Source organism: Lepus europaeus, chromosome 10 (assembly GCF_033115175.1).
Source record: "Lepus europaeus isolate LE1 chromosome 10, mLepTim1.pri, whole genome shotgun sequence".
NCBI classification, from domain to species: Eukaryota; Metazoa; Chordata; class Mammalia; order Lagomorpha; family Leporidae; genus Lepus; species Lepus europaeus.
In genome coordinates, this window is record NC_084836.1 from 105,534,736 (window position 1) to 105,560,440 (window position 25,705).

The following is a 25,705-nucleotide window of genomic DNA, read 5'->3' on the forward strand; positions in this document are numbered from 1 at the left end:
ACAGGCAGCAGCGGTGCCTGCCTTGTAGACTATACAGGATAGAGTATGGAGCCCAACAGAAATGGGTTCAAAACCCAGGTCTGTCTGAATCCTAGGTAAAGTAAGAAGCAGACTGTTTCATCTGTGGAATAGGGTATTGTGAGAATTCATAGGATTGTTTTGATGACTATGTGAGTAACATGTAATAAATCTTAATAAGTGGCAGCTTTTTGTTTTTTGTTTTTTAACTTGACAGAGTTAGTGAAAGAGACAAAGAGAAAGTCTTCCTTCTGCTGGTTTACCCCCTAAATGGCCAGAGCTACACCTTTCCAAAGCCAGGAGCCAGGCGCCTCCTCCTGGTCTCCCATGCAGGTGCAGGGGCCCAAGCACCTGGGTCATCCTTCACTGCCTTCCTGGACCACAGCAGAGAACTGGACTGGAAGAGGAGCAGCCGGGACTAGAACCCGGTGCCCATATGGAATGCCGGCGCCGCAGGCGGAGGATTAACCAAGTGAGCCATGGCGCCGGCCCCCAATAAGTGGCAGCTTTTAATATGTTCTCTAAAGAACATTGTAACTTCTAGGTGTTCCTTTACTGGAAATTTGAGCATCACTATTGCAGGGAATAAAATATTTTCAAGGAATTGTGTAAGTCTAATTTAAGAACATTGGTGGAAAGTTACAAGGATTTATTTCTCGTATATAATAGGAACAGAATACCCCTCTATCTGGGAGATTCTTTCTAAGACTCTCAGTGGGTCCTCAAACCAAAGAGACTTAAACCTTGCAGGCTGGTTTAGGATTAGTGCTTTGTGGTGTAAGATGTTGTCGTTAGTGAGAACACATTTTCTGCTTATTTCTTCTACCTACAAATTTAATACCCTTTCCATCTTAGGTAAGTGCTTATCACACACTGTGGCCATAACTTTTGCAGTTTGAGGTGTGACAGCAAAACTAGCATTAATTTCTTTTTCCTTCTTCACAATTTCACAGATAGAATTGTTCCGGGGGTGGTGTTGTGGTGTAATGAATTTAAGCCACCACTTGGGATACTAGCATTCCATATTGGAGTACCAGCTACAGTCCTGACTACTTCCCTTTCCACCCAGTTCATTGCTAATGTTTTTGGGAAAGAGTGGAAGATGGCCCAAGTATTTGGCCCCTGCCATCCACACGGGAGACCTGATAGAGTTCTGGGCTCTTGGCTTTGGCCTGGCCCAGCCCTGGCTGTTGAGACCGTTTTGGGGCATGAACCAGCAGATGGAAGATTTCTTTCTCTCTGTCTGCATTAAAATAAACAAGAAATCTTAAAAAAAAATTTTGTTCTTAGTGTAGATCTTTGCAACTTGAGCATACATTTTTATTCCTTTCCCAGGTTGACAACGTTTTTCTTTTAACTTAAAAGAAGCATTTTATGGCTTCTCTTTGGCATATCTAAGTTGCCAGAATGACTAGTTTTGTGCTTTGATGCCATTACTAAGTAAAATAAGGTTACTTGAACACAAGCACTGTGATCAGTCCTAGACAGTTATCGGACAGCTGCGATGGCCACTAAGTGACTAAGTAACAGGTGAGTAGTTTAACTAGCATGGATATCTGAGACAAAGGGATGATTTTACACCCTAGGAGGGGTGAGACAGCCTGAGATTTTTTCATGCTACTCAGAATGGTGTGTGGTTTAAAACTTATGAATTTTTTTTCTAGAATTTTCTATTTAATATTTCTTGAGCCATGGTTGATTTCTGGTAACTGAAACTGTGGAAAGCAAAACCACAGATAAGATGGGACTACTGTACTTAGAAACCTTGACTGAAAAATCTAAATCTTAAAACTCTTTGTTAATAAATCTTTAAAAGGTGGGGAGGGGCAGCAGCACTGTGGCGCAGTGGATTAACGTCCTGGCCTGAAGCTCTGGCATCCCATATGGGCGCCAGTTCGATTCCTGGATGCTCCTCTTCTGATCCAGCTCTTTGCTATAGCCTGGGAAAGCAGTAGAAGATAGCCTAAGTCCTTGGGCCCCTGCACCCGCGTGGGAGACCCGGAGGAAGCTCCTGGCTCCTGGATCAGCACAGCTCTGGCTGTTGCAGCCAACTGGGGAGTGAACCATCGGATGGAAGACCTCTCTCTCTCTCTGCCTCTCCTCTCTTTGTGTAATTCTGACTTTCAAATAAATAAATAAATAAATAAATCTTTAAAAAAAACCTCTTTGTTTCCACTTCCTACTGAGTGCACTTCATTCTCCATTTTTTCTATCCTAGAACTATTGAATGGGGGTGGGTTCCCTCATGCTATCAGGGTTCCAGCTCTGATCATTTTATTCCTTTGCTTAATAGCCATCTTCCCTAACTCTACTTGAGGGCTTCTGAGGGCTGTCTGGGTTAGATGCTCAGACAGCTGTGTCCCAGGGTCTGCCTTCCTTTCTTATCTTACCATGAGGCTGTTTTGGGACATTTCCAAAATGTTTAGATATATTTTTTTCCTTTCTTCTGGAGGTAATATGTTTATAGCTTTTATCTTATCATTTAAAGTAAATCTGGGTTTCTTATTTTACTTAATTTATGGTAGTATAATTTGACATGCATTTCTGTTTTGTCTTTGCAGGTGTCAGTTGGATAGTCCTTTAGTGGCACGATGTACTCTGAGTGGAGGTCACTGCATCTGGTGATTCAGAATGATCAGGGCCATACCAGTGTGCTTCACAGCTATCCAGAGAGTGTTGGTCGAGAGGTGGCGAATGCAGTTGTCCGTCCTCTCGGTCAAGCATTAGGTACCCCTTCGGTGGCTGCTAGTGAAAGTTTGTTAAAAACTGACAAAGAAGTAAGTGTTTCTTCATTTTATTCTAGTGTGTGAAAATGTTTGTTATTGGAGAATTTATTGAACACTGACTTTTAAATAAATTTCTGCCCCAAATAGTGTGACTTCTTAGGTTTTTTTTTTTTTTTTTTTTTTTTTGACAGGCAGAGTGGATATTGAGAGAGAGAGAGACAGAGAGAAAGGTCTTCCTTTTGCCGTTGGTTCACCCTCCAATGGCCGCTGTGTGGCCGGCGCATCTCACTGATCCAATGGCAGGAGCCAGGTGCTTCTCCTGGTCTCCCATGCGGGTGCAGGGCCCAAGCACTTGGGCCATCCTCCACTGCCTTCCCGGGCCATAGCAGAGAGCTGGCCTGGAAGAGGGGCAACCGGGATAGAATCTGGTGCCCCAACCGGGACTAGAACCCAGTGTGCTGGCACCGCAAGGCGGAGGATTAGCCTGTTAAGCCACAGCGCTGGCCGACTTCTTAGTTTTGATATCATTTTGGGATGATGGGTTGGGGCTGGGAGTTTGGAGGAGTTGGTTATAAGGAATTGGTTGTATCTTTTTGTTGCTGGGATTTCATACTAGCCATGCCCCGTGCCCAGAACAGACTTGAGTGTCAGACCCTTTCCCCTAAGCTCTAGGTTTGGTCTTGTGATTTCCATTCAGATGTGTGTGTGTGTGTGTGTGTAGGGCCTCATTCCTACCTCTAGAAGGCCCCTGACTGAAGGCCCATCAGCTACCCTTTTTAGTTTCATGATATCTACAGATGGTAAGCAGAATGTTATCTCTTCCTAAGTTAAAATCTTGGTAGGGTCTCTGGTATGCTACTGGGTACCTTTTTCCAAAATGATGTTGGTAATTACTTCATTGCTACTCTCTCATGTGATGCTTTGGATGGTTATGCATTCAGCCATTTGACCATCCTGTGGCAGTATGTCTCCATGATGGTCGTAAAGGTATTCTGCATCTAAGCAGATTTCTTGAAGAAGCCCAGATACCCCTTTTCCATAGAAGGCTGTTAATAGTATGGTGAGAATTGCTTCAAATTTCTAGTTGGAAGACAAGTGTTCAAATTTTCAGCTTCACTATTTACAAATCAGTGACTTGTGCTAAATCAGTTAATCTTGTTAAGCTTCAGTTTTCTTCTGTATAAAGTGAATTTAGTCTCATTCAGGGTTGTTGCAATGGTCAGATGATATTAAAGAAAGTGCTTTGTAAACCACAAGCGCTGCATAATTGTCAGCTCTCTTCACAGTAGCCCTGTTAATAAAAGGAGTGAAGCTTGTATTAAAGGAGTGAGTGTGGCTTGACGTGAGCAGCCTGGTTGTCAGGGATCATACTTCCCTTTTCTAAGTGTTCACTGGTCATCTGCTTGGTAATTTGTCCCAAAGTTTAGTCTGGAATTCACTTAAATTTTCCAGTCTACAGTGAGTGGGATGTAGTTTCATCCTCTTCTGCAAAGGAAGATATTTGCCCTTTTCCAGAGCCCCTCACCTATCTTTGTGACTGTGTGCTGGGCTCTGTAGGCTTGTTGGCAGTTTTTCTCAGCCTTTAGAACATGATTCAATGGGACAGGAGGCTGAAACTCATTTGATGCAGCTGAGTGCCATGTTCAGATTTTTTTGGCTTTAGTCCCTTCTCATCTGTGGTTGTTCTGTCCTGTTTATCTTAAATGTTATATTTTGTAACAGAGAAAACTGTTGTAAGAGTTGAATAGTTCATTATCCTGTCATTTGCATAATTGGAGATGGAATATCGTTGAATTCACGTGCAGATTTCCTAAATGATATACATGCCTATATGCAAGCTGAGTAGAGAGACCAATTAAAATTTTCTATTTTTTAAAAAAGACATATTTATTTGAAAGGCAGAATGACAGGTCTTCCACCTACCAGTTTATTCCCTAAATGGCTGTAACAGCTGGAGCTGGGCCAGGCTGAAGCCAGGAACCAGGTACTCTGACCTGGTCTCTCACATGGGTGGCAGGAACTTGAACAAATATGTGTGAGTATGTTGGGGTCAGCACTGTGGCACAGCAGGTTAACACCCTGGCCTGAAGCACTGGCATCCCATATGGGCACCATTTCAAGACCTGGCTTCTCCACTTCTGATCCAGCTCTCTGCTGTGGCCTGGGAAGGCAGTAGAAGATGGCCCAAGTCCTTGGGCCCCTGCACCTACATAGGAGTCCCTGAAAAAGCTCCTGGCTCCTGGCTTCAGATCAGCGCAGCTTCTGCTGTTGTGGCCAATTGGGGAGTGAACCATCTGATGGAAGACCTCTCTCTCTGCCTCTCATCTCTTTGTGTAATTCTGACTTTCAAATAAAATAAATAAATCTTTAAAAAAATGAGTATGTTGCATGAGAAGGGCATTCTCTAGACTAAATCTGGTATTTATATTGAAATGAATATACTGCAGATTTAGAAGTTTGACAACTTTAAGAGGTTGTATAATAATTCCATTTGAATATTCTCTTTTGTCTAGGTAAAATGGACCATGGAAGTAATTTGCTATGGACTGACGCTTCCACTGGATGGAGAGACTGTAAAATATTGTGTTGATGTGTATACAGACTGGATTATGGCTTTAGTGTTGCCAAAAGATTCTATTCCATTACCAGTTATTAAAGAGCCTAATCTATATGTTCAAAGCATACTAAAACACCTCCAAAATCTTTTTGTACCTAGGTAAGTTATACCAATGTATCTGGCTTGCTTTCAGGATCTTCATAACATTTTCATACATTTTTTATATATAGGAGATCATTTTGCTAATCCTTTAAACATTAATACTCATTCAATTAGAGTATATTAATATGATTAAGAGATTGGCTTATAATGTTTACTAAGTTTTTTTTGGTTTTGTTGTTCTTACTAGGATGTTTTAACAGATGTGTGTTCATCATTTTTTTTCAGTTTTATTTACTTTCCTAAAGAGTTGAACTGGACAGTTACTTTTAGGCATAGCAATTTCTTTCTTTCTTTCTTTCTTTTTTTTTATTTATTTACTTATTGGAAAGGCAGAGTGACAGAGATATAGAGAAAGAGATTTTCTATCTGCTGGTTTACTCCTACAACAGCCAGGGCGGAAATAGGCTGAAGCCAGGAGCTAGGAACTCCATCCGGGTCTCTCACATGTGTGGCAGGGGCCCAAGTACTTGAGCCATCATCTGCTGCCTTTGCAGGCAATTAATAGGAAATTGGAATGGAAGCAGAACAGCCAGGACATGAACCTGAACAGGCACTTTGATTTGGGATGCCTACGTTACAAGGCATAGCCTACTATGCTGCAACGCTGGCTCTGTGTGTGTTCATCTTAAAGGTTTTTGTGTTTTGTTTTGTTTTGTTTGACAAGTAAAGTTATAGACAGTGAGAGAGATGGAGAGAAAGATCTTCCTTCCGTTGGTTCACTCCCCAAATGGCCGCCACGGCCGGCGCTATGCCAATCTGAAGCCAGGAGCCAGATGTTTCTTCCTGGTCTCCCATGCAGGTGCAGGGGCCCAAACACTTGGGCCATCCTCCACTGCCCTCCTGGGCCACAGCAGAGAACTGGACTGGAATAGGGGCAGCCAGGACTAGAACCCGGTGCCCATATGGAATGCCGGCGCTGCAGGCGGAGGATTAACCAAGTGAGCCACGGCGCCGCCCTGCCTTTTTTTTTTTTTTCCAAAGATTTATTTCTTTATTTGAAAGGCAGAGTTCAGAGAGAGAGAGAGAGAGTGACCCTCCATCTACTGGTCTACTCCCAAGATAGCCATAGTGGCCTGGGGTAGGCCAAGTCAAGGCCTGAGCTAGGAGTCCTATCCAGGTCTCCTCTGTAGTTGGCAGGGGCCCAAGTATTTGGGCCATCCTCAGCTGCTTTTCTAGGCACATTAACAGGGAGGTGTATTGGAAGTGAAGCAATTAGGACTGAACCAGTGCCCATTTGGTATGCCAGCATGTCAGGCAGAGGCTTTACTTGCTACGCTACAACACTGGCCTCTGGCTTTGTTTCTAAGATCTGATAGCTATTAGATATTAAAACATGTTTACGTCTTTCCCTTCCACTCTAAAACACATACTTTTGCCTGTTGTAAATATTTTCCTACACTTAAGCTAAAGGCAGCTACGCCTTCTACCTTAAAATGCATCTTCCTGGGGCCAGCACTGTGGTGTAGTGTGTAAAGCTGCCACCTGCAGTGCCGGCATCCCCTGTGGGCACCAGTTCGGGTCCCGGCTGCTCCTCTTCCGATCTTGCTCTCTGCTGTGGCCTAGGAAATCAGTGGAAGATGGCCCAAGCCCTTTGGCCTCTGCACCCGTGTGGGAGACCAGGAAGAAGCTCCTAGCTTCAGATTGGTGCAGCTGTGGCCATTGCGGCCATCTGGGGAGTGAACCAGTGGATGGAAGACTTCCCTGTCTCTCTGCCTCTGCCTCTCTGTAGCTCTGCCTTTCAAATAAGTGGATAAATCTTTAAAATAAATAAATAAATAAATAAAATGCATCTTCCCTCTGAAAATATTGAAAATTTTTATTTGAAAAGCATGAAGACACATATAGAGAGACAAAGACAGATCTCTTTGCTCTGCTGGTTCATTCCCCAAATGCCTACAATAGCCAGCAGCTAGGTCAGGCTGAAACCAGGAGCCTGGAACTCCATCTTGGTCTTCCATGTGGGTGGCAGGGACCCAAGTACTTGGGCTGTCTCACCTTCTGTTTCCCAGGGTGTGCATTGGCAAGAAACTGGATCAGAGGCAGAGCATGGACTTTAACCCAAGCACTCTGATATGGGATGTAGGTATCCCAAGTGGTCTCTTAATGTTTATACCAAATGCCTGCTTCCAAACTTGAAATTATTATAGACTAATTTATAGCAGGCCAGAAGATTGCTTTTTGACAGTTTATTGCTAATTTTTCCATCTTCTGAAACAAAGGCCTTTAATAATATAGGCTATCTGCCTTACTTACGCTTAAACTTTTTTTCTGATTGTAAGAAAATTGTATGTCCTTGTAATACATTTTTGGAAATATGGGAAAGAATAGAAAAATAGAACTAGTTCTGGACCAGTTTGTAAGGATCTGTTTCCAGCTGTTTTATGTCTGAAAGGGGCAGTGGGGCTAGTCTGTTTTTAGAAAAGTTCAGGTTGGCCTATCAGGTGGTGGAGGACTTTGAATCAGACGAAATGCACCTCTGTAAATTTTAACTTTTCAAATCTAGAAGGAAGATGATTTTTGGAAAATCGGCATTTTAAAAAAACTATCATTAAGAACACCAGTCTATAGGATCAAGGGTCGCCTCCTTAGGCTTTTTTTTTTTTTTAAATAAGGATTTATTTGTTTGAAAGGCAGAGCGAGAGAGAGAGAGTGATTAGTCGATTGATCTTGCATCTGCTGGTTCACTCCCCAGATGCTCACAACAGCCTGGGCTGGGCCGGGCCAAAGCCAGGGGCCAGGAACTCCAGCCAGGTTTTCATGTGTGTGGCAGAGTCTCAGGCACATGAACCATTCATCATCTGTTGCCTCCCAGACTTGATAGCAGAAGTTGGATTGGAAGTACGGAGTAGCTGCCTGGAACTGGGCATTTTAGTATATGGGATGCAAGCATCCCAGGCCATGGCTTAACCTGATACACCACAATGCTCACGTCTATACTCCTTTCCTTGTATGAAATCCCTGTTACAGTCTGGCCCCTTACCAAACTGGAGGGTGCTGATAATTTTACTGCTGAGTTTCCTTGGCCTTACTCTTTAGCCAGACTCAGAAATTAAATTCCCCTAAGACTCCTCAAAAATCTTTCCTCAACATCATCTACCCTTGTGTCTTCTTCCTCTTCTGCTTTCTCTCCATCACTTAACTGTCCACAACCCATTCTTGTATGCTCATCTTACTTGACCCAGGACCATCTTCTCTAAACCTGTACTGGTCCTTTCTGTATCACTCTTATATACTTCCTGTATCACTTTTGTATCTCTCGCTGTTCAGTTGCTTATGCTTTAAAATGTGTATGTCTCAGGGCTGGTGCTGTGGCATACTGGGTCAAGCTGTCTCCTGCAGTGCTGGCATTCCATGTGGGCGCTGGTTTGAGTCCTTGCTGCTCCACTTCCTATCCAGCTCCCTGCTAATGGACCTGGAAAGACAGAGAAACAAGCGCTTGGGCTTCTGCATCCATGTGGAAGACCTGTAAGAAGCTCCTGGTTCCTGACTTCAGACCAGCCCAGTTCTGGCCTTTGCAGCCATTTGGGGAGTAAACCAGTATATGAAAGATCTCCCTCTCTTTCTTCCTCTCTCTTTTCTCTCTCTGTAACTCTGCCTTTCAAACAAATTTTTAAAAAGATGTATATGTCTCCTTTCCACATCTAACCAACTTGAGGATAGGACCTTGGCTGTCTATCTAAGAGTTTCTTCCAAAGGTTCATGGAAAATAAAATTAAAAGTTTATTGTAGTGCAAAAAATTTTTATTTTTCTCTTTTGAGAAACATGAATACCCTTTATATTGTTTTATTATTTGGTAATTAGCCGGTTTTCTTATGTATGTATGTATGCATGAATTAGCAAATTCTGAGGGTACTGAAGTGAATATTAGTTCTCATGGCCAATGATGTAGAGAGATTAGCTAAATATTTTCTTTGAAGATTTATTTACTTATTTGAAAGAGTTACAGAGAGGCAGAGAGAGAGAGAGAGAGAAAGGTCTTCCATCTATTGGCTCACTCCTCAGATGGCCGCAATGGCCAGAGCTATGCCGATTCAAAACCAGGAGCCAGGAGCTTCTTCCAGGTCTCCCACATGGGTACAGGGGCCCAAGGACTTGGGCTATCTTCTACTGCTCTCCCAGGCCATAGCAGAGAGCTCGATTGGAAGTGGAGCAGCTGGGACTCAAACCGGTGCTCACATGAGATGCCGGCACTGCAGGTGGCAGGCTTTATCTGCTATGCCACAGTGCTGGCCCCAACTAAATATTTTCTTTTTTTTTTTTTTTTTGATAGAGTGGACAGTGAGAGAGAGAGACAGAGAGAAAGGTCTTCCTTTTTGCCGTTGGTTCACCCTCCAATGGCCACCGCGGCCGGCACGCTGCGGCTGGCGCACCGCGCTGATCCGATGGCAGGAGCCAGTTACTTATCCTGGTCTCCCATGGGGTGCAGAACCCAACCACTTGGGCCATCCTCCACTGCACTCCCTGGCCACAGCAGAGAGCTGGCCTGGAAGAGGGGCAACCGGGACAGAATCCGGCGCCCCGACCGGGACTAGAACCCAGTGTGCCGGCGCCGCTAGGCGGAGGATTAACCTGTTGAGCCATGGCGCCGGCCAACTAAATATTTTCAATACTAAATATTGGGAATGATGACCTTACTTCCCATTATTAGAAGTTTCAATGATTTTTTTTTTTTTTTGACAGGCAGAGTGGACAGTGAGAGAGAGAGAGACAGAGAGAAAGGTCTTCCTTTTGCCGTTGGTTCACCCTCCAATGGCCGCCGCGGTAGGCGCGCTGCGGCCGGCGCACCGCGCTGATTTTTTGATTCAGACCACAAAATTGTAATCTAAGTTTATTTAATTGTTTTTATATAAACTGACTCTCAGAATAGAACTGCCTTTACCATTTTGCTAAAGACTAAATCATTTTGCAGATCAGTTTGATTTTTTCCCCAGCATAACTGAGCAAAGAGTGAACCATGTTTTAAAATTAATTAAGTTTTAAAAAATTTTTGTTTTCATCTACTTGAAAGGCAAAGCAGCAGAGAGAGAGAGAGAGAAAGAGAAAGATCTCTTCCATCTACAGGTTCACTCTGCAAATGCATGCAACAGCTAGGGCTGGGCCAGGCTAAAACCAGGACCCTGGAACTCCATCTGGGTCTCCCTTGTGGATGGCAGGGGCCCATGTACTTGAGCTATCTGCTGCCTCTCAAGATTCATTAGCAGAAAACTGGATCACGAGTATGCAGGACTGGAACCGGCACACCCAGTTTGGGATGCAGGCATCCTAAATGGTAGCTTAACCTGTTGTACCACAACACCACCCCTGGTTAGGGTTTTAATCACTCAAATATATTGTACTTTAAGAAACATATTATTCTAAAGCGGCGGTTAGCAAATGTTTTTGTACAGATCCAGATAGGAAATATTTTAGGCTTTGCAGGCCATATGGTGTTGCAGCTACTCAGTTCTGCTGGTGTGGCATAAAAGCAGTTGTAGACAATACGTGAATGAAAAAGCATGGCTGTGACTCAGTGAAACTTTACTTACAGAAACAGTAGGCTGTCTTCGACCTGTTGACTGTAGTTCACCAGCCTGTGTTTCTGAGGATCACAATGTACTTTTGAGAATATTGGAGGGAAGGGAAGAATTTCTGAAGTTCAGACATTGTGTTTATTTTTATGTAAAGATTGCATAAATCTTATGTGATTGATTACAAGCCTTTTGAGTGGGGCTAGAGGAGCAGCTATTTCTTTCTTGCTGCTGGGCTGTTACCTAGAAACAGTGGGTAAGCCTCAGTTACCATTGGGAGGCATACAGTGTTACTGCTGGTTTGGAAGAGTTTCAGCCCCATGACCGCTAGTGGTATTTTTATTTCTTACTCTGAGCTTCTACTTTTATGGTTAGGTGAGTTTTGGGGGCTATATATGATCAGCAGACAGAAGCTTGAGCCACGTGGCTTTACATGGACTGGATTTACCTCCAGCTAAATGTGGGATATCTCCCTGCTCTTGACTTTTCCAAGGTTATTGTCTCATCATGTTGGTATAGGTCTGACTTCTTTAGGGACAACTTACTGATGTCATCTGTTTGCAGGGTAAGTGCCCAGTCTTGAGAGTTATGATCTAGAATCTTAGAATCTCTATTCTTAAGGTTGGGGTAGAAGTTCTAGGGATACTCACTTCGTTTTCTGGGATTTCTTTCTTTCTTTTTTGACAGGCAGAGTGGACAGTGAGAGAGAGAGAGAGAGACAGAGAGAAAGGTCTTCCTTTTGCCGTTGGTTCACCCTCCAATGGCTGCCGCGGCTGGCGCACTGCGGCCGGCGCACCGCACTGATCCGAAGGCAGGAGCCAGGTGCTTCTCCTGGTCTCCCATGCAGGTGCAGGGCCCAAGCACTTGGGCCATCCTCCACTGCACTCCCGGGCCACAGCAGAGAGCTGGCCTGGAAGAGGGGCAACCGGGACAGAATCCGGCGCCCCAACTGGGACTGGAACCCGGTGTGCCGGCGCCGCAAGGCAGAGGATTAGCCTATTTAGCCATGGCGCCGGCCTCTTTTTTTTTTTTTTTTTTTTTTAAGATTTATTTATTTACTTGAGAAAACATTATGCTGAGTGAAGTAAGCCAGTCCCAAAGGGACGAATATCATATGTTCTCCCTGATCGGTGACAGCTAACCGAGCACCAAAAAGGAAACCTGTTGAAGTGAAATGGACACTATGAGAAACAGTGACTTGATCAGCCCTTGTTCTGACTGTTGATGAACAACTTAATACTTTATCCCTTTTAGTATTTTTTTTTTGTTCTACTTAGTACTATTGGTTGAACTCTGTAATTAACACACAATTATTCTTAGGTGTTTAAATTTAACTGAAAAGTGATCTCTGTTAAATATGAGTGGGAATAAGAGAGAGAGGAGATGTACAATTTGGGACATGCTCAATCTGACTTGCCCCAAATGGTAGAGTTAGGAACCTGCTAGGGGATTCCAATTCAATCCCATCAAGGTGGCGTGTACCAATGCCATCTCACTAGTCCAAGTGATCAATTTCAGTTCACAGTCAATCGTAATGATAGGTCTAAGAGTCAAATAGATCACATAAACAAGACTAGTGTCTGCTAATACTAACTGATAGAATTAAAAAGGGAGAGAACGATCCAACATGGGAAGCGGATTACACAGCAGACTCATAGAATGGCAAATGTCCTAAACAGCACTCTGGCCTCAGAATTAGTTTTTTTTTTTTTTTTTGACAGGCAGAGTGGATATTGAGAGAGAGAGACAGCGAGAAAGGTCTTCCTTTTGCCGTTGGTTCACCCTCCAATGGCCGCTGCGGCCAGTGCATCTCGCTGATCCGTGCAGGACCCAAGGACTTGGACCATCCTCCACTGCCTTCCCGGGCCATAACAGAGAATCCGGCGCCCCAACCGGGACTAGAACCTGGTGTGCCGGCACCGCAAGGCGGAGGATTAGCCTGTTAAGCCACGGCGCTGGCAGAGTTAGTTCTTAAGGCATTCAGATCTGGCTGAAGAGCCCATGAGAGTTTAGGCATGGAAAGCCAAGACACTCTGGCAAAAAAAAAAAAAAAAAAAAAAAAACGTAAATGAAAGAATTCTGCGAGTGAGATCCCAGTGGAAAGAACAAGCCATCAAAGAAGGAGGTACCTTTCTCTGAGGGGAGGAGAGAACTTCCACTTTGACTATGACCTTGTCTAAATAAGATCGGAGTTGGCGAACTCAAAATGCTTCCATAGCCTTGGCAACTCATGACAAGAACCTAGGGTGATTACTGACGCCATAAACAAGCGTGTCGGCCGGCGCCGCGGCTCACTAGGCTAATCCTCTGCCTTGCGGCGCCGGCACACCGGGTTCCAGTCCCGGTCAGGGCACCGATCCTGTCCCGGTTGCCCCTCTTCCAGGCCAGCTCTCTGCTGTGGCCTGGGAGTGCAGTGGAGGATGGCCCAAGTCCTTGGGTCCTGCACCCCATGGGAGACCAGGAGAAGCACCTGGCTCCTGCCATCGGATCAGCGCGGTGCGCCGGCCGCAGTGCGCCTACCGCGGCGGCCATTGGAGGGTGAACCAACGGCAAAAGGAAGACCTTTCTCTCTGTCTCTCTCTCACTGTCCACTCTGCCTGTCAAAAAAAAATAATATAATAAAATAAAAAAAAAAACAAGAGTGTCAATTTGTTAAGTCAATAACAGGAGTCACTGTGCACTTAGTCCTCATGTAGGATCTCTGTCCTTAATGTGTTGTACAGTGTAAATTAATGCTATAACTAGTACTCAAACAGTATTTTACACTTTGAGTTTCGGTGTGGGTGCAAACTATTGAAATCTTTACTTAATATGTACTAAATTGATCTTCTGTATATAAAGATAATTGAAAATGAATCTTGATGCAAATGGTATGAGAGAGGGAACGGGAGATGGGAGGGTTGCGGGTGGGAGGGAAGTTATGGGAGGGAAAAAGCCATTGTAATCCATAAACTGTACTTTGGAAATTTATATTTATTAAATAAAAGTTTAAAAAAAAAGATTTATTTATTTACTTGAGAGGCAGAGTTACAGAGAGAGAGAGAGAGAGAGATCCTTCATCCTCTGTTCACTCCCCAAACAGACACAACAGCTGGAGCTGGGCTGATCCAAAGCCAGGAGCTTTTTCCAGGTCTCCCACGTGGGTGCAGGGGCCCAAGCCCTTAGGCCATCTTCTGCTGCTTTTCCAGGCCATCAGCAGAGAGCTGGATTAGAAGTGGAGCAGCGGGGACTCGAACCAGCGCCCATATGGAATGTGCCAGAGGCAGATGCTTAATCTGTGCCACATTGCTGGCCCCTCTGGGGTTTCTTGAGAAGGCTCTAGGATTACTTACTTTGCTTCAAACATATTTCTTTTAGTTCTTGGAGATAAGGCAAAATATATGGACATTTGACTAAGATTTGTTTCAGTAATAGTGTATATACTAACTTGGATTTCATATAAGAGATCTGGAGGCCACTGCAGTGGATTTTCTACTGCTCTTGAAATTCTCAGGTTGTCCACCTTGGAAAGTGGGAATACGGGTCTTGGACCTTTACTTCCTCTTCAGTCCTAACCACAGATCTTGGTGTATTCTCTATTTTGGCCTTCTTTGTAAGATTTTCTTTGGAAGCCGGCGCCGCGGCTCAATAGGCTAATCCTCCGCCTAGCGGCGCCGGCACACTGGGTTCTAGTCCCGGTCGGGGCACCGATCCTGTCCTGGTTGCCCCTCTTCCAGGCCAGCTCTCTGCTATGGCCCAGGAGTGCAGTGGAGGATGGCCCAAGTGCTTGGGCCCTGCACCCGCATGGGAGACCAGGATAAGCACCTGGCTCCTGCCATCGGATCAGCGCGGTGCGCAGGCCGCAGCGCGCCAGCCGCGGCGGCCATTGGAGGGTGAACCAACGGCAAAGGAAGACCTTTCTCTCTGTCTCTCTCTCACTGTCCACTCTGCCTGTCAAAAAAAAAAAAAAAAAAAAAAAAGATTTTCTTTGGAAAAAGAATAGTGCTGTAGCCTAAGGAGGATTTGAAAATTATAGTTCTAGGGTATCTTGGGAACCTTTGGAGCTGCCATCTTGAATTAAGTTGCCTTTTTATTAAAGTTGCAGTAGCAGGTGATCATCTCGGGAGTAGTACCTATATACCTTAACAATTTTAGGGACCGTTAGGCTGTTCCATCAGGCAGCTAGACTCTTCTAGTGGACATTAGTTTTGGAAGGACTGTGAGCATGTGAAATCACATCCAGAATTCTTAGGAATTTGTGTTTAAAAAAACTTACAGAAAAAAGGCCATGCTGGTTCCCTGTGAACCGCAGGAGTGACTGGTTATTTACTCATCCTATCAGCAGAAACCTGTTGAGGGCCTGCCAGCATGTGCCAGGTACATTTTAGACATAGAAAATCCAGAGGTTGAAGTTTACATTCTGCTGTTCCCCCTCTCTCCCAGAAGCTTTGTCAGTTCTTATAGAGGTTGTAGGTTGAGATCCCAGAGTGCCAAACTGTGCAACAGGGAAGGGGTAGCTTTAACTGAAGGGTGTGCTTACCCCTACCTGCAATGCTGCTGGGGAGCTTTCTTGGACCACTACTTGCTTCATCCATAAGTTGCCTGTTCTTTTTTTTTTTTTTTTTTTTTTTTTTGACAGGCAGAGTGGATAGTGAGAGAGAGAGACAGAGAGAAAGGTCTTCCTTTTGCCGTTGGTTCACCCTCCAATGGCCGCTGCGGCCAGTGCATCTCGCTGATCTGAAGCCAGGAGCCAGGTGCTTCTCCTGGTCTCCCATGCGGGTGCAGGGCCCAAGCACTTGGGCCATCCTCCACTGCCTTCCCGGGCCATAACAGAGAGCTGGCCTGGAAGAGGGGCAACCAGGATAGAATCCGGCGCCCCAACCGGGACTAGAATCTGGTGTGCCGGCGCCGCAAGGCGGAGGATTAGCCTGTTAAGCCACGGCGTCGGCCAAGTTGCCTGTTCTTAAGTTATTGCTGTCTCTCTTTGAGGCTTGTCAGTGATGTCTGTGTGTCTTCTTCAGACAGGAACAGGGCTCCAGTCAGATCCGACTATGCTTACAGGTCCTTAGAGCCATTCAGAAACTGGCTCGTGAGTCATCCATCATGGCCCGAGAAACCTGGGAAGTCTTATTGTTGTTTCTTCTGCAGATTAATGACATACTTCTGGCCCCACCAACTGTTCAAGGTTTGTGTATTTTTTTCCAATTTATTTGAGTCCTAAATATAGTTTACCTTTAAACTCAATGAGTGATATACTCATTAGGGATTTAAGTTTTGTATAAATGTTGGCAGATCAAGGTTAACAGTTCTTGGAATGGGAGCCATTAAAAGGCACAATATGACTAGTGATGCCATTTCACTTTCAGTGCTGATTTTGCTAATGTAGGGACAGACTCAGTGAATTATGCATGTTCCATAATGATAGAAACAGTAGCTTGTTTAGTATTCTAGGATAGAGCCTATTTAGGGAACAACCAGCTGATTACATTAGAGCCTATAGACAACGTGCCTGAAGACAGTAGTTAGTAGAGTCTGAGAACTTGATAGCACAGGAAGAGATTTTACTCAGCAAATGAAACACCCAGGGTCTTAAAGTGTTCTACTTAGAAGTATGACTGTGCCATTCATTAGCTAGCCATTAGAAAGCCTCCAGTTTCATAGCTGTTTATACTGTATTTCAGAAACCCTGCTCTGTGTGTCATAGGACAGTATACAAAAATGTTAACGTTGATATTTTAGTTCCAGGTTCCCTTATTGCTCACTCATCTGCACTCTCTCTACTGACACGTGTGAGTGTGCTTGTGCTCTCATACAAATGCAGTGTCCAAGGGCATTAGTGTGGGGAGGGACCCTGTCTGGTGTTGATGGTAGCTGTCCAGCCATTGATTTATCAGGTCTCTGCTATATGCCTTCTCTGTGCTCTGATCTCTGCAGTGTGAGGCAGGAAGTTCATCCTTTTCTTCAGTTGTTTGTTGTTCAGACTTTGATTTTGCTCATTTAAATATATAACTTTTGTTATTGGTCCCAACTTTGCCTTCTGGAGCTGTGCTGAGTACAGACCTCAGAACAGAGTGACAGCTCTGCCTGCCAAGCATCAGTCTCTCTCTTTTTTTTTCCTCCCCTTGAAATGTGGAGCAATTCTTGGCAGTTGGGCAGTAGAAAGACTTGGGTATTTGTTCTGGTTCCTTCACTATTTGGCAGTGTGAACTTGGACAAGTTATTTAAGCTTACTGAACCTAAGTGTTTTCATCTTCAATATGAGTAAAATTAACAGTTAGTTATAAATACCTGCTCTGCAAAATTAATGTTATGTGAGGGCATGAGTAGGAACTGCTTGTACAAAAACTGATTATAATACTCCTTACAGGCACTCATCCTTTCCTTTCTGCTCTATGTGCCCCTGTCTCCCTTGCTGGAAGATTAGAATCCCTAATATGAACTCAGCAGAACAATTTGAAAACTCTGAAAGTAGTAATTTGTTGATATATGCATGATTTCCTTCACAGGAGCTCCTAATAGCTTCTCATTTTTACTGTTAAAGTATTATCTGAAAGTCAATATTTAATATTGCAATTGTTTAAATTTCTGATTTTTCTGAATTGGTGAATTAAAGATTCTATTTTAAAAATAAGTATGCGAAAGATGTTTTCTTTTTGTTGGTAAGGTGGCATTGCTGAGAATCTAGCAGAGAAGTTGATTGGTGTTCTCTTTGAGGTTTGGTTACTGGCTTGTACCCGGTGCTTCCCAACACCTCCTTACTGGAAGACTGCCAAGGAGATGGTGGCTAACTGGAGGCACCACCCAGCAGTGGTGGAGCAGTGGAGCAAGGTCATCTGTGCGCTCACTTCCAGGTGGGTTATTGTCATTGGCTCACCTTCCTTCACCCATATGATCTTAGGCAGCTTTTCCCTTGTTTTGTGTTTTTCAGAGATTCATGTAACACATTGTAAAAAGCCTGGGTTTGTTAGTAGCCTACTTTAGATGTAGAATTGAGCCACTTTAAAAAAAATAGGTACAGCAGTTGGGCTGGTGCCTAATTTAAAACCTTTCAGAGTAATCCAGGTATTTTAGAGAACTGGATAAATTCTTCACCCTTTCCATGCTTACCCCCCATTCCACTCTGAATTCAGAATCTTTTTTTTTTTTTTTAAGATTTATTTTTATTTACTTGAAAGAGTTACAGAGAGAGGTAGAGACAGAGAGAGAGGTCTTCCATCCACTGGTCCACCCCCCAAATGGCTACAATGACTGGAGCTGAGCCAACCTGAAGTCGGGAGCCAGGAGTTTCCTCTGGGTCTCCCACATGGATGCAGGGGCCCAAGGACTTGGGCCATCTTGTACTGCTTTCCCAGACCATAGCAGAGAGCTGGATCAGAAGTGGAGCAGCCAGGACTCGAACCGGTGCCCATGTGGGATGCTGGCACTTAAGGCTGGGGCTTTAACCCGGTGCACCGCAGCGCTGGCCCCTTAATTCTGAAACTTAAAATCTGAAACAAACCATAGAATGTTAATAACAGAAAAGCTCACAAAAAATTTCTCTGTATATATTTGTATATGATTTTGTAGATTTGGAACTATGCTATTTATATGTTACTTTATAACCAAAGAAGGCAGTTTTTTATATAATTATTTCACCTTTGTATTTATGCCTCTCTATTAAACTGATAGGTTTCATTTTTTTCAGACATAACTTTTCATTTCAGCTTTGCATGTTTTAATATACTCTAGAAGGTAAGGCTTCCTTTTTAAACTTAATAATACATAATACCATTATCATACTAAAAAAGCTGACAGCTATTTAATACCAGTTGGTCAGTGCCTTTTTTTTTTTTTTAAGGTTTATTTATTCATTTGAAAGAGTTATAGAGAGGGAGAGATCTTCCATCTGTTGGTTCATTCCCTAGATGGCCTCAATGGCCAGGGCTGAGCCAGGCTGAAGCTAGGAGCCAGGAGTTTCATCTGTGTCTTCCACGTGGGTGGCAGGGGCCCAAACACTGGTTCACTTCCCAAATGGCTGCAACAGCAGGAGCTGGACTGATCCAAAGCCAGGAGCCAGAAGCTTCTTCTTCCAGGTCTCCCATGTGGGTGCAGGGGCCCAAGGACTTGGTCTATCTCCTACTGCTTTCCTAGGCCATAACCAAGAGTTGGGTCAGAAGAGGAACAGCCAGGACACGAACCAGTGCCCATACGGGATGCTGGCACCACAAGCAGAGGCTTAGCCTACTACACCACAGCACTGATCTCTCACATTTTTTTTTTTCCAATTATATCCTCGAGTTAATTAACATGTTGCCTTCTAATCTGTGTTTTCTTTCTTTTTCTTTTTTTCAAAAATATTTATTTATTTATTTGAAAGGCAGAGTTACAGAGTGGGGGTGGAGGGGGAGGAGAAGGAGAGACAATTCACTCCCCAAATAGCAGCAGTGGTCAAGGCTGGACCAGGCCAAAGCCAGGAGCCAAGAGCTTCTTCCAGGTCTCCCATATGGATACAGGGGCCCAAGGACTTGGGCCATCTTCTGCTGCTTTCCTAGGAGCATCGGCAGGGTGCTGATTGGGAAGTAGAACAGCCAGGATTCAAACTGGCTCTTACTGGGATACTAGTGTTGCAGGTAGCTGCTTAACCTGCTGTACCACAGTGCTGGCTCCCAATAGAGAATAATTGAACCAAAGGATTTTGAATGGTTTTAATACATTTAGAATATTGCTGTTAAATTAAGTAATTGAGTTGCTGAATTGAGGTACTGTTATAGTACTGTAACTTAGTTGTGTTGAAGGAATTTACAGTGGGGTGAATTTTATGTGATTAATTACAAGAAGCTGAATCAGAGATGGAGCAGCCAGGACTTGAACTGGTGCTTTTATAGAATGCCAGCATTTCAGGCAGTAGCTTAACCCACTGTGCTACAATGCTGGCTCCTTAAAAAGCTTTTGAAAAACTGAAAATCCCCTCACAGTTTATTTATTTTAATGATTTGTAATTTACTAATTTATTTATTTGGGAGGCATTGGGGGAGAGAGAGCTCCCATCTGCTGGTTCACTCCCCAGTTGCCCACAAACACCAAGATAGCTTAGGCTAAAGCTGGGAGCCAGGAATTCAGTCTGGTTCTCCCATATGGGTAACAGACCCAACTACCTGAGCCATTACCTGCCACCTCCCAAGGTGTGCATTAGCAGGAAACTGAGAGTGGAACTGAGACTCAAATTTAGGCGTTATATGGGATGCGGGCTTCCTAGTAGTGTTTTAATCAGTAGGCCAACACCTGTCCCTTTCTATTTTATAAATGAGTTTTTATATATATCTTGTTAACTTAAAGTGAGGTACACATTTTATCTATTTCATTTTTATGTTTGAATTTATTTTTCATTATTATAAAATGGATTTAGTGATGTGCATTTTTTTTTTTTTTTAGATTGCTACGTTTTACATATGGTCCCTCATTTCCTCCATTTAAAGTTCCCGATGAAGATGCCAGTCTGATCCCTCCAGAAATGGATAATGAGTGTGTTGCACAGACATGGTTTCGCTTTTTACATATGTTAAGGTACTGCTATTTTATTATATCCTGGCTGAGGATGGGAATCATGCTGTTACTCCCTTGTAATTCAGAGGGTGGATATGTTATACACAGTCCCATCGAGTGAGCCAAGTTGGACAATAATCTTATCTACATCGTGTGCTTCCTGCTCTCTACATCCCAGTAGGGTTAAGAATTTGTTCTGTGTGCTAGGTGCAGCCTGAATGATGGTGTCTGTCCCAAAGCTTTGTCATGGCCAGGGACTGGAGACTGCTTTGCTTCTTGCTGTGCCCAGCACTGACTGGTCATTCTGGCTCTCCAGGGCCCTCCTCTAGTAGCCTTGTTGTTTAAATTTCACTGAGAGGAGACATGCTAAAATTTGCCAGACATTAAAATTTGTCAGAAGGCTATACCCTTGCTTCCTGCCATCTTTTTCTTTACAGTGCAGTTCAGTTTTCATCACTTTCTTTCTTTCCCTCTTCCAGACCCATCCATGTGCTATGTGGAATTTTTATTTTGCTGTAAACTAGCTGATTTTTTTTTAAAGATTTATTTATTTATTTGAAAATCGGAGTTACACAGAGAGAGGTGAGGCAGAGAGAGAGGTCTTCCATCCAGTAAGTGGAGATGCCGGGACTTGAACTGTCGCTCATATGGGATGCCGGCACTTTAGGCCAGGGTGTTAACCTGCTGTGCCATACAACTGGCCCCAACTAGCTGATTCTTTTTTTTTTTTTTTGACAGGCAGAGTTAGACAGTGAGAGAGAGAGAGAGACAGAAAGGTCTTCCTTTCTGTTGATTCACCCCCCAAATGGCCGCTATGGCCAGCGCTACGCTGATCCGAAGCCAGGAGCTAGGTGTTTCCTCCTGGTCTCCCATGCGGATGCAGGGCCCAAGCACTTGGGCCATCCTCCACTGCCTTCCCGGGTCACAGCAGAGAGCTGGACTGGAAGAGGAGCAACCAGGACAGAATCCGGCGCCCCAACCGGGACTAGCCTCCGGGGTGCCGGCGCCACAGGTGGAGGATTAGCCAAGTGAGCCGCGGTGCCGGCCTAACTGATTCTTAAACTTTTTCCTTGTGCATCTCTTTCTGGTTTGACTAGCCTCACTTTTCAATTTGTATATTAATGATTCTGAATTATTCTGTATGACCTTTTTTCAAATCAGAGATGTTAACCATTTTTCCATAATGTCTTTCCAGTTTGTAGTTGGTTTGCATTTTATAGCTTTCAGTGATTTTTTTTAAGAAAGTCTTTCTTTTAAGATTAGAAAGTCATCTGTGTTCTTTCATCAGATAGATATTCACTATGATTTCATTTCCTTTGTGATATTAAGTTCCTCATACACCAAGATTTGTCTTTTTTTTTTTTTTAAGATTTATCTATTTGAAAGGCAGAGTTAGAGGGACCGTCCATCCACCGGTTCACTCTCTGAAAGATAATAACAGCTGGAGCTGGGCTGATCCAATGCCAAGAGCAAGGAGCTTCTTCTCCCAGGGGTGCAGGGGCCCAAGGACTTGAGCCATCTTCCAGTACTTTCCTAGGTGCTTTAGCAGGGAACTGGATTGGAAGTGGAGCAGCAAGGGCTTGAATTGATGCTCATATGGGATGCCAGCTCCGCAGACGGCAGCTTTAACTACTGAGCCGCAGCTCCAGCCCCACCAAGATTTGTCTTGAGGTCACATATAATTACATTAATCTCTTTGTTCTTATTACTGATTGACACTTTTAATTATTTTAGCTTCATAATATTTACTGATGTGCAATTAGTAGGTTTAATATATTTAAACTTTTTCTGTCTCTGTCTCTTCTTGTCTTTAACATTTTAAGTTAATTTTGGAATCAATTTGTTAAATTTGTTTTACAAAATACAAACAGAAAAGCCCCATAACATCTTTTGGGGTTTGAAGTGTGTATTAATTAGGTTAAGGAATATATCCCACTTAGCAAATGAATCCAGAATCTTTCAGAAGGTCTGGGTTTGTGAGTGGCTCTGCTCTTATAGTCATTTAGGGAGCCAGCCAGGCAGAGGCTCTGCCATCTTCAACACTCTAGGCTAGAGCCTTTGTATTTGGCTAGCACATAAGGAAGACAGAGCGTGGAAAATTGCATGGGAGGTTTTTATGGGCCAGCCCTTGAAGTGATATAAATCACTGCTACTAATATTCCATTGACCAGAACACAGACACATGCCGCACTTATTTGCCAGAGAATATAAGAAGGAAAGAGGAAGTGGTGCATAGGCAGCCCGATTCTGCCAAAGATGAGAACTGTACAAAGTCTATATTTATAGGTAGGAAAGACTGACATTATATTGAGTGTATTTTCTTTTTAAGATTGATTTTATTCCTGGCTGCTCCACTTCTGATCCAGCTCTCTGCTAATGCACACGGGAAACAATGGAAGATGGCCCAGGTCCTTGGGCTCCTGCTCCCACATGGGAGACCCAGGTGAAGCTCCTGGCTTCTGCCTGACCCAGCCCTGGCCATTGCGGCCATCTGGGGAGTGAACCAGTGAATGGAAGACCTCTATTTGTGCCTCAGCCTCTCTCTCTCTGTAACTCTGACTTTCAAATATTTATTTATTTATTTATTTATTTATTTATTTGAAAGGCAAAATCCAGAGAGAGAGAGACAGACAAGGAGGGAGGGAGGGGAACAGAGAGAGGGAGAGAGATTGATCTTCCATTTGCTGGTTCACTCCCTAAATGGCCACAACAGCTGGGCTAGTCCAGGCCAAAGTCAAGAACCTGGAACTCCATCCAGATCTCTCACATGGGTAGCTGGAGCCCAAGTACTTGGGCTGTTTTCTGCTTTCCCAGATTCATTAGCAGGGTGCTGGATCAGACATGGAACAGCCAGAACTAGAACTGGCACTCATAAGGGATGCTAATGTCACAGGCAGTGGACCAACTTGCTGCACCCCATTGCCAGCCACTTTTGTATGTTACATATGGGTATTTAAAGAGCCCTGAGTATTTCACTGGTTTTTCTGAAATTCCTACATGTAATAGACACAGTTTTTCAAATAATAAGTTTCTCTTCTAGTATTTCATACTCCAGTATGTACTGATTAATTAAGTGCTTTGGCTGCAGTAAAACTTGGACTTGTGTTAAAGTTCTACTACTTTTTTCTTTTTGAATTTCAGCAAATTTAGTCTTTCTTTGCCTCAGTTCCCCCTCCCCACCCCTTAATTTTTATTTATTTGAATGACATAGTGACAGAGACAGGCAAAGAGATACCCTCTATCTACAGGTCCTCTCCACAAGTGCTCCTAACAGCTGAGGCTGAGGTAGGCCAAAGCCAGGAGCCCAGAGCTCAGTCTGGGTCTCCTACGTGGGTGGCAGGGACCCTAATACTTGAATCATTACCTGCAGCCTTCCAGGATGCATATTAGCAGAAAGCTAGAATCAGAAGCAGAACTGGGACTCAAGCCCAGGCACTCCAAAATGGGATGCAGGCATGGTCCAAGCCGCTGTTATCTCTCTTAGCTTTTTTGCTTCTCTTGTTCATGCACAATGTTCTCTTTCTCTGATAGGCTTTTCCCAGAGTCCATTTCCTCCTGTCTTTGAGTGGTAACATGCAACCCCATGATAACTGCCCACTGGGATAAACAGTTGTGATACTGTGTAACTTCAGCTGTAGCCGTTTTGCTTCACTGGGGCTTTTCTCTTTGCTGAGATTCTCAAAAGCAATATATTGGATAAAAAAAAATTAAGATGTATTTATCTGAAAGGCAGAGTTACATAGAATGTGTGTGTGTGAGAGAGAGATCTTTTATCCACTGGTTCATTTCCCAAATAGCTGCAGTAGCCAGGATTGGCCCAGGAAGAAGCCAGGAGCCATTGGGTCTCTCATGTGAGTGGCAGGGGTCCAATAGTACTTGGCCCATCTCCTGCTGCTTTCCCAGGTGCATTAGCAGGGAGCTGGATTGGAAGTGGAGCAGCCATGACATGTATCAGCATCCATATGGGATGTTGGTATCACAGATGGTAGCTTAACGTTTGCCATAATGCTGGTTGGATCAAAATATTTTTGTTAATTAATTGTAGATCTTTAGCAGACATCTGCTTAGACTCCTTTTGGATAGTTTTACCTCCTTGTTTAGATGAATTGTAGGATGGTGGGAAGATTACACTCAAGGAGCTACTGATGTCATTGGCAAATTTCCTGGGAAGAAGGCTGAATATGACAGGAAGATAGGCGCTACAATTTTATGTAGTACAATAATGCTTTTTTTTCACAGGAAAAACAAAATAATTTTTCCATTGATTTAACTACAACTGTTCTCAAATTCTTGTCCCTAGAATTGTTTATGGATGACCACTTGCCCTTAGGGCCCATCTGGTGTTTCTGTCTCCATAAATTTAGGTGAACTCTGGATTTTTAACTGGCTCTCCCAGTGTGTCAGATACACGGGGCATTATTAACTGTAGGAACACACTTTCTATTATTTGTTCCATACTTTTGTTACCCATTCTCATTTCAAGTTTTATTTTCTTAAATCTATTCTGTGCCAATAAAATGATTTCTGGTTTGTGTCTGGAGAAGCCAGTAAAACTCTTTCTCCCCAGTTTCCAATATCTAATAGACAGGAGTTTAGCAGAGTTCTGCTAGGCTGAAGTGTAGTCAATTCTGACTTCACTACTTGTTTTTCTAATTTCTATACAGATGAACTACAGCCTCCTGCAGACTCTGCTACTAGAGACCTCTACTAAACATGATGGACTGCAGTTCTGTGGTCACACTGTACTACCACTAGAAGCCATACATGCACAAATATCTCCCTTCCTTACTTAGAGTTACTAGAAATAAAGATTCTTTTGGTGGATGGAAAAAGAGGTTTCAAAGGGCAGAACGTTATAAACCACTGCTTTCTGTTTCTCAGCCTACTTCTTTTGCCTTGTACTAATGGAAATTTTTTCTATGGGCTGTAGGTTATCAGTAGTCCTTTGAATGAGAGAGGCTGTTTAATCAACAGCTAAGAAGACCATTTTGAGTATATCTACATCTATTTTTTAATGGAAATATTTTAAATTATTTATACTTAAGAATATAATTTGAATCCAAATATTTGTTTTGAAATATGTGACTTCAGTGCGTACACATGAAACACGGTATAAAACTGTAATGCTAATCTTGATTATTTTTTTTTAAATTACAAATGTTAATATTGAAGTTTTCTTCTTGATTTCTTGTTGACTTGTTTACAGCTTCAGTGTTTCATTATTTAAAGCAGA

At 43.4% G+C, this 25,705-nt stretch overlaps 1 protein-coding gene across 5 annotated transcripts in view; it reads left to right on the forward strand.

Moving 5' to 3' along the window:
- The window catches only part of RALGAPB (Ral GTPase activating protein non-catalytic subunit beta), a 106,712-nt gene that overhangs the window by 15,529 nt on the left and 65,478 nt on the right, over positions 1 to 25,705 (forward strand). For 4 of the 5 annotated variants that reach the window (XM_062204191.1, XM_062204194.1, XM_062204193.1 and 1 more), the window contains exons 2-6: positions 2,580 to 2,795; positions 5,258 to 5,460; positions 15,972 to 16,135; positions 17,615 to 17,801; positions 20,362 to 20,493. In XM_062204191.1, the coding sequence (XP_062060175.1) occupies positions 2,610 to 2,795; positions 5,258 to 5,460; positions 15,972 to 16,135; positions 17,615 to 17,801; positions 20,362 to 20,493 (872 nt within the window). In that variant the 5' untranslated portion in view covers positions 2,580 to 2,609. Of the gene's footprint in view, positions 1 to 1,472; positions 1,549 to 2,579; positions 2,796 to 5,257; positions 5,461 to 15,971; positions 16,136 to 17,614; positions 17,802 to 20,361; positions 20,494 to 25,705 lie in introns of those variants that run through there. The other variant, XM_062204192.1, reaches the window with a different exon arrangement.